General features: G+C 37.7%; 1 protein-coding gene across 7 annotated transcripts in view; it reads right to left on the reverse strand.

The window, feature by feature from the left end:
* Window positions 1-7,841: 7,841 nt before the first annotated feature.
* Window positions 7,842-13,168, reverse strand: part of LOC124162716 (obscurin) — a 260,560-nt gene continuing 255,233 nt past the window's right edge. For all 7 annotated transcript variants that reach the window (XM_046539364.1, XM_046539373.1, XM_046539331.1 and 4 more), the window contains 4 exons: window positions 11,900-12,080; window positions 11,473-11,701; window positions 9,945-10,050; window positions 7,842-8,942 (listed from right to left, as the gene is read on the reverse strand). In XM_046539364.1, the coding sequence (XP_046395320.1) occupies window positions 8,799-8,942; window positions 9,945-10,050; window positions 11,473-11,701; window positions 11,900-12,080 (660 nt within the window). In that variant the 3' untranslated portion in view covers window positions 7,842-8,798. The remainder of the gene's footprint in view (window positions 8,943-9,944; window positions 10,051-11,472; window positions 11,702-11,899; window positions 12,081-13,168) is intronic.

Here is a 13,168-nt window from a genome sequence, read left to right on the forward strand (position 1 = left end):
AAGTTAAAAAAATGCGTTTGAATATATGTACATAGTCCCCCCCCTTTACTTTTACCATGGGCATTTTTGGAAAAAAAGGGGGGACTATATTCAGACTGTAACGTTTCAATTAATTTCACTTCGTTTTCACGTTACTTACAAACATTTTATTGAACTTTAAAATAATACAAACTCGGGAGCAGGGAAACACCCGTCCGCCATAACTATCACAATCCGAGTCCCCTCTTTTCATCTCCTCCCGCGCCGTCAACAATCCCAACAATTACCTCACTCCACCTCTGCTGCTTATTATTGCTTTTATTTCGTCACACCAACAACCAAAACAAACCACTCAAAATTAGGTGTTACATTTGCCCCATTGGAAAAGAAAATGGAATGACATGCAATTTTCTTTTTCAAAGCCTTCAAAAACAAAGTATTATGGGTTACGGGCGTGGCCCCAACGCCTTCAGTTTTGAACTTCCCCCTTTCCATCACACAAACACAGTTCACTCGACTTCACACACCGGCATTTCATTATTCCATCTGTCACACTTCTCTTACTTATCACTCCCCTTCTCCGTTCACTTTACTCATTCATTCATCATGTCATCATTCATTCCAAGCATATAAATACCAACCATGCACTTAATAAACAATCAACAAACACTCCTGCAATCATCCATATCAAATTATTACACATGTATTTACCCTCACTTTTCTCCTGTCACATCACCCTTCCACCGTCTCTCCAGGGTGTAACCACTCTCGCCACCTATCTAATTGCCCCATTTTAAATTTTACTCTCCTCCTTTTCTCCTTCCTCCTTCTTCTCTCCACCCGACCTTCGTCCCTTCTTACGTTACCTTCACGTATCCTAAATATTCTCGCGATCCTCTCAGAGTCACCTTCTCCCGCCGATCCAAGCTCGGTTATGTGACTGCTTCCTTCCGCCATCATGGAATAGACCTCTGGACACCTATCAAGGTAAAGACCTTTCTGAAAAGTACGTGTAAATATTAATCTAAATGGCGTAACACTTTGGCCGTATAATCTTGCATTTTTTTATTTCGAGCGTTTTAAATAGCTGTCACTTGCCATGCAAGAAGAACGTAATTCGCACCACTGCCATCTTGAATGACGTCAGCTCATGCAATAGTGTTGTTCGCGTCCGTGCGCATTACTGTAGAGGAGGTAAAGAATTAGTGATTTTGTGGATATCACGCCGTTTCTGTTGTCGTACGTATTTCGTCGATTTGTCGAAGCGCAGCTATAAGTACTGTATTGTGCCTATGTGCAGTAATACTAGTGGAAATGCCTCAAATAAGTATTTTCACACGGTCCCCCAAGACGGTGAATGACGAACTGTTGGGATGAAAAAGTGCTGACGAATTTCAGTCTCTTGATTTATTGGTACTTACTACGAAAACTCTAATATAATTAACTGAAGTAATTCTTTCTTGAAACTAGGGAAAGACTGGACAATGTTAGAGTAACTCGAATATATGCTTACAAAACCAAATGAATAAGTACCGTAGAACCCTACAGCTCATTGATAGGTAACAAATGTAATAATAATAAGCGGATAGTTTTATCTCCTATATTTTTGCTGTAGGTAAAGAATGTAAGGAACAGCAACAGAAAAAGGGGATTTTTTTTATCCTATTAAGTTACTTAAAAGTGAAATTTTGAGCAAGTGGGCTACTTCGAAGAAGTTCCATATTATATTTTCCACACTTCAGGAAATACTAATTATTATGTCTATTAAATCGGAGATTTCACCACTTAAAAATTTCATCAGGTTGTTTTACACGAATAAATAACGGGAAAATTTGTTTTCCTTATAATGCTAAATAAAAAAGATACAATACCACTTAGAGTAAAGTCTTACGTACCCAAACAGGCTATGCAATCCTTACACGAAAGAGTCACAACTTCGCTTTCGCCGCTCTCCTCCAAAAGACGGGCTTCAACAACATAGGCCTTCGATCGAACCTACGAATACGATCACGGACGATGCATTCATTTTTATCACGCTTTACCACGTAACTTATAGCATCATCGCCGTATTCTTCTCGTCTGACTCTATGTGAATAAAAGGATTTAGAAACGTTGACATCAACTAATACCCTAAGAAAATCAATTTCCACTCGTGGTGATACACTCACCTAGCCATCTTCACTCCCCGGGTCTCAGAATTTATGTAGTTACTATTAATTCAGTAGTTACTATTTATACCTATGAATGTAAACATTGAGGCAGTTGAAAATTTAGGCAAGTTTCTCGCGTCTCCCTTATCGAAACCAGGATCCATGATGCCCACGGAAGCAAAATAATATCCCCAGTAACTTTTTCACTCTTCGGAAAAGCACGTCACGGCGATATTATGTTCACTTCTCAAAGTGAAACGCTAACGAAGTGCCGATCCGCGCTGAAGATCTTGCAAATCCGCCGAACCCCCATGAATTTCATGGGACCGCCGCATGGTTGCATGAGCTGACGTCATATTTCCGTCAGCCAATGGAAATACGTATTGAGGTGGGAGTGTCTGCTGATGAGAAAAGCTTCCTTTTCTTGCCATTAAAAAACATTCCATGGAAAATTATTACATATAATAAACGTTTTACGTATATATTTATCCTTATTGATTTTTTAGAACATATTTGAAGGCAAATTAAAATTTTGTCCAGAGGTCTATTGACAAGGTGCTGTCGCTCCGGTTGGCGCGCCTCCGCTACATTGTTTAGTGCAGGCCGCTGATCAGCTGATCTCTCGCCCGGCCGGTGAAAGTATCCATCGCCGAGAAAGTTATTGTCCCGTCGTCCCTCTCTCTGCTGGCTCGACGCCTGCCACTCCCGCTGCTGCGACTTCCATCCGTGCTGCTGGCTGTGCTGGAACGCGCCTCCCGACGTCCTCCACGCACGCTCCTCACGGGGTCCCGATGTATGCCCCCCATCGAACGTCGGGACCCTCAACTGCACCGCGGATGCCACTGCGACGTCAGGTCCCGTGCCTTTCTCACGCACGATGCGTTGGACTGCTTCCTCATCTAGCCCAGCTGCCTTTGTGGTGGATTGTTGTCCGTCCGCCATCTTCCCGGGCACTTCCTCCACTTGTTTTTCCTTTCTCCCCTTACATTCTCGCCTCTCCAGTTCTGCTTCCCATTTTCTATCTCGACTCTCCCGTTCTGCTTCCCATTTTCTATCTCGACTCTCCCGGTCTTCTTCCCATTTTCTATCTCTACTCTCCCGTTCTTCTTCCCATTTTCTATCTCTACTCTCCCGTTCTTCTTCCCATTTTCTATTTCGACTCTTCTGTTCTTCTAGCATCTGTCTTAGTAGCACCCGTAGGTCACTGTATCCTTGGTCCTGCGTCTCCATCTCAAACTCATGTGTCTCTATATCTACCCCTTCTTTTATCAAAAGCGGTTTTAAACGTTCCTGCAGCTCAAATTTCGCCCCTTGGGTCGTCGATCCCCGATTCCTCAACAAACTTTGTAAATCTACCTTTTTCAGTTCGTAAAATTTTTTCACTCCCGCCATCTTGAATTCCCGCTCTCTACGACGCGACTCGTTCCTCAGGCGTTCCGTGGTCTCGATCCTCTCGAGAAGTCGTGCCCCACGTTGCGGCGCCAATATGTAACGTTTCAATTAATTTCACTTCGTTTTCACGTTACTTACAAACATTTTATTGAACTTTAAAATAATACAAACTCGGGAGCAGGGAAACACCCGTCCGCCATAACTATCACAATCCGAGTCCCCTCTTTTCATCTCCTCCCGCGCCGTCAACAATCCCAACAATTACCTCACTCCACCTCTGCTGCTTATTATTGCTTTTATTTCGTCACACCAACAACCAAAACAAACCACTCAAAATTAGGTGTTACAAGACATATACGGTAATACCCGTAGAAAATTGTCTTTTGTTACATATGTGTTGTGTGGCTGGAATGGGCAAGTGCATAAATACTTTCTTGCCAAAATTGCAAGATTTGGGAATCTATCTATGACAAGCCCACCAGGCCAGTGGATCCTCAGTATGTGGGACTGCAAGTGATAAGTAGGTCTCAAGTTCTTGCAGTAATTGATGGTCATGGGAGGGTTAGTAGTTGAGGATGTGGTTAAAAGAACTCCAGAGTGAAATGCTGTTATGGCTAATATTCTGGTCTCTCAAAAAATATTAAAATTATAAATGCATTTCAAATTTTACATTTTTAAACAAGAATATCCTTCACCAGAATACTTCTACACAACTTAACAATAGAGGCCTATGCTTTAGAAGTAAATTTTCTATTCTAGTACCTAATGAATCGATGAATACAAATTTTATCGGAGCCTATTACGTATTATGAACATTGAACGGGCTCATCTTAAGCTTACCATTTTCTTTGCCCATTTCAACAGCTTGTTTGGTCTCTGTCTTTGAGATGTCGTCATATAGATCGTCTTTGTATCTTAGATCCAACATCATATAATCTTGACTTCATCATTTTTAAAAATGAGGATCTTCCATGAAATGCATACTTTTAACGTTCGGCAAAGCCAAGCCCACAACCATGATTTTCTTCGGCCATGAACCGTGACAATACACCATCTACAAGGATTAATAATTGTATTATCACGGATCGCGTAGGATACTCTTCTCCACAGATGCTGACAACTGTTTCCTTTAATGGTTTTAAAATAGTTACCTGTTCAGAGGCTATCTTCCAATCTCTGCGGACTACATTTCCTCAGACCCTCTTCATCTGCACTGTCCGGCTCAGCACAAATAGCGATCCATTTTTCAAAAACCATGCTGAGCATATTAAATTCAAGAGTTCCAGCAATTAGGGCAGTACTTATAAGAAAAATAATAATTATTAATACTGAGCATAATTTGCACCTGCCAGGCAAGCTAAGTGGGAGCTACATCCTAAAAAACTGCTATGTAGTGACTGAGGGGCCGAAGGACACATGGGTGGTTCTACACTTTGGCAAAAGAAACAAGGAATGCAGTGCTGTAGTCAAATTTTGCCTACCTACTCACGTTCGGAAATGGCGCTTTTGGAGACCTTACTTTTCAATATGCCCTTGTAGATGTTACCATCAATGGCTTTGGATGCCAATGTCACCAACTTAGCACAATTGTGATCATTATGTACGGTCAAATGTTCCAAATATGAAAGGGCAAGGAGGTGGAGCATAGACAAGAAGGGAAGAGTGCCCTTTGGGCAAGCTTCAATACCGTCAGTGGGTTTATCTGATGGGGGAGTAACTAGAGTTAGAGACAGAATGAACTTGACATTGCCAAAAATTAGTACTGCCTTTACTTATTAAAGTAAACAAATGGGCCATGAGTTCTTCAGGCCCGGCCCTGAGATAATGCATGAGGTTCCTCATTTAGAGAGGATTATCCTGAATGGTTTTCATCGTCTTGCTCTTGAAACTAATTACAGACCAATGCCAGTCTACTAACTCCATCATTTTCATATATTCTTTTGGCATTTGAGTAAATAAAATAGGGGAGGGTATAAAAGTATCATAAAAGAGAGTATGAGTGAATCAGTGGTCCATTCCGATGACTCAGAATATGCCACTGGGTTATGAGAGGGTCAGCCACCACCACTGCCAAAACCATAAACTGTGCCCATGTCGACTGTTATTGTAATTCACTGCTACATGTAAAGCCAGCCTAGGCTTAAACAATATTGACTTTATGGATGATTCTTACATGTGTTTGATGATAGTGCTTCCCATGAGCAGATTTCTGAACCTACTGGCCTCAACAGCTCTGACACTGAAACTATATGACTTGATGTTAGTAATACTTTTAATTTTCATGGTAATACTACTCGAGTTGAGTACCAACTACTCAAGTGGAATTTTTGAGGACTTGCACTTGAGCAATATCATTTCTAGTAAAATCAAGCAGGGACAATATAAAGCTTACTCTCCATGCCCTGCTGCATAAACAAATCCATAAAAAGCCCATGGTAGAGCAGCCATGAGTCAGCTGAGAGCATATTTGTTGCAAACTTAAATTTTTATTGTAATTTATGATTCTTGGTAAGACAGTGAAAATTAGCTTCTAAAATCAGATAGGAATAGAGGCCACTGTCGTAATGCACACATAGAGAAGCTAAATTTTTACATAATATCTACAGAAAGCCAAGCCAATTGATTATAGCCATTAGATGATATGGGCACTGAGCTACATGTTAAAAAATGGAGTGGAAGTTGGAGAATACATCAGTATGAAGATTCTAGCTTTCCAGACTAAGGGTTTCCAATGAAATGTTAACAAAAAAAAAACTTCGCCACTACTTTCCATATTTTGAGAGTCATAAAATATTATGGCTGCTATAACATGAAAATAAAACTTCTAGGTTGATCTGCCTTCTCAGAAGTTAATCCTTCATTAGACCCTCATTTTCCTGAAAAGGGTAGTTTTTTTGCCACAGCAGAAGGTGCTGAGGCACAAATGGGTGTTAGGTTGTCAACACGCTTTTCCAGAGAAGTGAACTCTTTACATCTAGACGGTGGTGTAATTTCTAAGACTGAAACAATATAAACTTAGAGAAATAGAAATTAAAAAAAGGTGTGCCATGCCATATTACATGCAAATCTTATTTACACGAAAATATTATACAGATAAATTAGGTGGATGACATGTATCTCATTACAATACAGCTTGATAAGAATGAATATAAGGCCCTGAGCAAATATTCATTATGATGGACAGGTAAGCAGTCCAAAATTAACATGTACACTAGTATTTTAAATGTGTACAAACTTTGATATTGATTTGCTTATTAATGAAATAAGATACTGGATGAAGGTGTTGCTCTACCAAGCAGAAATGTCAAAGAACTTCAAAAAGAACAATCAGCAAATCAGATTCACCATTGATGGATGAATAATGCTAAGATTAATGCACAGATAAAAACCACCGATTAGCAGCCATGCCCATTGGTACAAACAAGTTTTTAAAAATCATGATTTCCATTCACTATTTAATGACTCTTCCGTTCACCTCATACTAAGGTGGAGTGAATGACAAAGGTATCATAAAAAGTTGAAGTAAATGCTGTGGTACTATCTTCTTTTATCATTTATTTATTTTTGGTCATGCTAGCACCATGCCTAAGGGCTTCAGATCATTGACCAGCAAATATTGGCACTGACTGCACTCTGGGCCTCGGCAGCTTTATTCTGTTTTAAAACCATAATCATACACTTTTGACTGATGGCTATCCACATAGAAATTCCTCCAAGATGAAAATTACTCTGAATATTGCAGTTTCTTTCAATGCAGTTCGAAGGAAAGGTCAACTTCAATCAAAAGTATAAAATCAGAATTCACGAGACTGAGTTTTTATACATTTTACACAGCCACACTAATTATCAAGTAACATTATTCACCTGTTTCCCAGAGCCATTTCCATTCTTTGCTCACCGCTGATCCAAACAACCAAATTGACTATTAAAGAATCAATTTCTTTAAAGGGTTAAAATTTTTCAAGACCAATGATTTACACATGCCAATACTCATGACATTTAAGAGGAATTTTTGGCATAACACCAATGACCTTGATCATCTTTGGATACTTTAACCCATAGTCTCCCTTAGCATCGTAATTAATACAGGATAGAAGTTGATCACAGAGTTGATAAAAACTATCATGAGGATAGACTTGAGAACTTAAAGAAAACCGTGACAAAAATTGACACTGAAATATCTTGCTTAGTGCTCAAAAGTAGCAAAATAGAGCTTTGTTTTAAGGAAGCAGTACAAGTTGAAATTTGATTCATTCAAGAATTTATGTTTTGCCAAAGGTGCCTACCTGAGAACCTACATAGGAATCAAATGAAATGATATTAAAGAACAACAAGATATATTCTCATAAAAATTCTACAGCAACATGTCATAAATGTACAGAATCAAGAAATAAAAGTAGAATTTGGCCTTTTTAGCATGTTACCATATACTTATCAGGTACGGATATCTGTTTTATGGATTAAGTGAAGTTGACATCCTGCAATTAATATGAAAATATAAGATATAGCAATTATGTGAGGTAAATTAATTGGCAAACATATATGTCAATCTCACATTAGACATAAATTTTCTCTTTGGAGTTAAAGTTCTGTCAGGATGATATGCTAATTACTTTCAGTCTCCTGGTCAAAATATTTGCAATTTAAAATTTTCCAATAATTTATCAGAGTTATGAATTATAGCATCCAATATCAAAGAAATTTCTCAAATCAAAATATTGTGAAAGGGGTTACTGAAGTATGAATGACCATACATTCTGGTTTTCTGGCAATTATAACAGACAGTTAAGAGAAATTGTCACAAACATTTTATGGAAACAAAGGTAACCGAGTATCGTTGAGAGAAAAGGAAGTGGGTGTGTATTTACAAAAGGGGTAGGTTTCTCATAAATGTAACTTAGTGAGGTACAATTCCAATAATGCCATCTCCTTACTCAGCCACTCCAAACGATGATTATACAGCACAAGCACCATTTATTTGTAAGAAAAGCACTTAATAATAAGCAGCTCATGAGACATGGGCATTGTTTATCACAAGGACCATTATTTACCCACCATTAATCTCCCATTGAGATGCTATCATTATCACATTTGCCCGATTATGGACAGGTATCATGCATGGAGTCACCACGGTCAACATCCCCATTCATAGTAACCAAACTCCAAAACACATAACGCTTTTTTGCCATGTCTTGCAAAATTATTCGTCTCCACTATTATTCATCAGCCAGCTGAATATCATCCTCTCTCTGCTTACGCTTCCATTTCATCAGCACACTATGTAGCTGCAGTGAGTTCTTCCTGTATGCTCGTAGACCTGAGTAATGCTCCTCGACCTCCTCCACTAAGAGCACTGGTCACAGATTGTGACAACTGAGCAGCTTGCGCTTGCTTTTCTGAATGGTATTTATCAGAAAATTCCTGCAGGAGATAAAAAAATGGTTGTCACAATTATTTTTCACAAGAATTTCCAAAGTCATACTGGCTTCATTCATATCTATTATTACCACCAGAAAATTCAAGTGCATTAACTGTGTCATCCAGGTTCAAAGAAATACGTTGCCTTAAGATTTTCACAAACAAAATTTTACTTTAAAATTATTACTTTTCAAGTGAGACTGTAACTGTACAGTGCTAACTTCATTAAATCACTCAAATCACTAACTGCATGAGAATCAAGAGCATATATATTTTACAGGATAAAACTGATGACTGCCTAAAAATGACTAAGGTCTTTATGGGGAGGAGAAAATTGAATTATAAATAATAACTGCCCACCTTCATATGAATTCACTATTAGAAGACTATTTGAAGTTGGGAGCTCATGAAAACTTTATGAACTTGTAAGAAAACAGTAAAACTTACACCAGCCAAGATGTAAGTTTGAGTGGTATTCCTATTTAAACACATAGTCTTCACATGGGAATTAAGAAATTAAAATTCACTATCTAATTTACGTTTATTGATATCCTTCAATATCAAACATCTAAATTATTTACTCATATATGAAAAAATGTATGTTTGTACTTGACATTTTTATGGAAAAAAAATAAAACAATTTTCTCCAATGGGCAATCCTTCGAAGAGATACAGCCACAGAAAAGGTTGGAAACGTAGGTACTTTCAAATCAAAATTCAATATTTAAATGCATATACAGTAATTAACAGTTATCGGTGGCAACCAAGTTACAGACTAAGTTACCATATTGATCACTCAATCTGTACCATGACTCAAGTTTATTTCACTTATGAGAGAAAAGAGTAATTCCATTGAAGTTTAGGTACTATGTTACTCAATAAAGAGCAAGAAAAAATTTCAATGCTGAAAAGTTTTTGGTAACTAGAAATCAACTACAACCTAGAAAATTAAAGTTCCAAGAAGTCAATTAGAATAAAACTTATTTAATTCATAAAAATATTTACCTTGAGGCGATTTCCAAAGAATACTGCTCTTTCCCTCTTCTTAATCATGAACTCAGTGGGTAATAACCATCTATGCTCATGACACTCTTCAGCCAAAGGCCTTTTGCTAGAATGAGAAGATAACATTAAAAATAAATATCAACTCAAGATAGGTAAATTTTCACAGGTGCAAAATAATAAATATTTTAATAGAGATGAGACAGAAATTTTAAGATCCAATCACATCCATGGATTTGAGATTCGACCTAAAAGCTTATCACTATTCTTTATTGTCCCATCATTAAGTTGGGAGAAGGGTAATCATGCAAAAACATATTGCGTTCAAGTTCTTCCCAGAGTTTCCTTATCATTTCAGGGGTATCTTTGGTTTATAAAGGTAGTCCTTATCTTTTCCAGCCTATGAGCATTGGAAGTGATGAAAATAATCAATTCCAAATAAAAGTCAAGTTTTGGATTACTTCGATTTTTTCATCACCTACATCTCACAAACCATGGGTATAGGTTACAATTGATTTCAATAGCAGTACTTTAAGTATAGAAGGTAATCTTATATTAACCAGAATGGGCGATTTGACTGATTGTAAAGTAAACTGCAGTTATGAGAAAATTTTGCATTTCAGTCATGCTGCTCCTATAGACAAACTGTATATTACTAGCAGTGCCAACCATCTCCTTTCACTCAACATTTTATTGATGTGAAGAACCAACCCTCAGCTGTGTTGAGACAGAAATCTTTTATTTTGAAACTGGTCCACCCATCATGCCCAGGGTACCTGTTCCATCAATTGAGTCCGAGCATTTTCTCTTCTAGTTGAGCCCAATGAGTGAGTGCCTTATGTATGTGTATATGTGAGAAAGTGGTATCTCAACCAAGGCAACCTTAGCAAGACCCCTTAAACCCTCCAAAAGTTACCTTTGAGTTTAGTATGAAATCCATTGTGGGTGAGCGTGCTTGAGAACTGTTTCTGGTTGAGAGGCTGGGGTTAGTCACTACCGCAAATCATTCCATTCCAACAAACCAATACAGTAAATTTTTTCATACCGATGATATGATCCCTAACATTACGGCTATTGGAGATTACTTTTTTGATTCAATAAAGAAGCTATTACAATTAGATGGCACAGCATTAGAGCACTACAAAGTCATCATTGTTTCAACCAAGGATAAGGAAATTTCCTAGTAACACATTTTATTAAAGCATTGAAAGTGTTATCGATGGTGATAACAACTAAATATTAAATTAGCTATTTCCACAATCATTTGTAAATTTAGTCAATGCATAATGTTTTTTCTACTTTTCATAGGGGAGGAGATGATGCAGAATAATGGATGATATGCTAACATTCTCATGATACCTATGCAATGGATAATATTGTATACTAAAGAATAATAGGTTGATCATAAAAAGCTAAAATCAACTAATGCATAAAAGAACTACAGACTACATGCAAGAAACAATGCATGATTTTCAGTTAAAAATAAACGTAAGTGAGGACTTAACTATGGATGTTAGCCTTCTTTTCTTACCTTGGAGCTTTCTTGAAAACTAACATGATGAACCTGGTTGCTTCTTGAGTGAGTTCCTTGAAAAGGTGCTCAAAGCGGAAGCGGACAAAAGAAACATTTTGATGAGTCTCTTCCGGTGTTGAGCCCTTGAATGGGGATTCACCAGACAGAAGGATGTAGGTGATTACTCCTACGCTCCAAATGTCACTTTGGGGGAAGGCAACTGGATCATCCGATTGGATTTCGGGAGCTGCAGAATATAACACAAACATGAGAGTATCACTGCAGTTAATATGACAGCTCGATCATTTCTTCAGCGTACTCCATGTCTTCAATTAACTCAGCTAAGATCACAATAGACTGATTTTATTTAGATTTAACAAGAGAAAAGGAGAATAGTTATGATAAGAAAAGGTTTAGGAAGAAAAAACTTCAGTTTTGCACTCACCAGCATATTCTGGATGCCCAACTTGTCGCACACAAGAGCCAAGCCGAGTAACTCTCTGTGCAGAGCCAAAATCCACCAACTTGATCTGCACACTTCGCACAGAAGCCATAACTATGTTATCTGGCTGGATATCTAAATGGCAATAGCCTCGCCAATGAAGGTACTGGAGAGCATCCAATACCTGCAAAAAGTTTGGTGATTGATTTGAGTGAAAAGGGAGAAAAAAAACTTAAAAGCATCCAAGGCAATTCTACCCTCAAATGGCCAAAAACAAAACTCCATGCTAGGAAATGATGTAACAGAGAAAATACTATATATCTCGACTATTCCCTTAGTAAGGAACCTCACATAATCTTTTCTACTTCAGTGAAATATTTTCAGGCAAGTAATAGAACAGTAAAATTAAGTCTTCCGGGGCATTGAAAATATAATTTAAAAAGGGGAATTTTAATCACTTGAACACCACAGTGTTCTAAGGATAGATGAGTTTATATTCTTCTGAATGCAAATTACCATTGCTATAACTATTATTCTCCATTCAACTTTCCCTTCACATTCTTCAGTAAAGTTTACCATTAGTTACATTGTTGGCTAAAGGCCTTGGAGATCAAATCTACTCTATTTATTGTTTTGACAGAACTATAAATAGAATAGATCAAGCATAATTTTGCCAAGAATACATGATTTCCCTCGTTTCCTTGGCTTCAAAAAGTTATATTAGATTATATTCATCCTAACATAATTCCACATTCGATTTCTTCCAGAGGTCAAAACAGACAAGATGAATCATTTTTGTGATCCTATGCGATTAGCACTTTTCACAAGACCACTGGTCAAGTTAAAAAACTTCTAGCTGAGAAAAACAAAGTTATTGGATGTGAGAAAGTTCACTCAGAATCAGTACGTATGATAGAGCTAATTAAGAGTTTCCTTATTATCGATAAATAGCTCGGGTGCTTTATCCTCGGGTCACTTGCAAACCACGCCTGCCACGTGGGTAATTTGAAAGTACCATCCTGTCACAGCAACCTGTCACACTAGTGTGTGTCCAGCTTGAATGGTAATGGAACAAAAATTCACTAAGCATGCAACCCTCTCGACGAGAACGAAGTTTATGGTTGCATACCCACTAAGGATAAAACAATTTACATATGTGTAAACCATTCCATCTGATTCCAGGCAAATATTAGAGCAGATCAAAAAATACATCATCTGAGGATAATTGCCCCATAAAAAATTATGAAACTGACACAAATTAAGGACTAAAAA

This window comes from Ischnura elegans, chromosome 1 (assembly GCF_921293095.1).
Source record: "Ischnura elegans chromosome 1, ioIscEleg1.1, whole genome shotgun sequence".
NCBI classification, from domain to species: domain Eukaryota; kingdom Metazoa; phylum Arthropoda; class Insecta; order Odonata; family Coenagrionidae; genus Ischnura; species Ischnura elegans.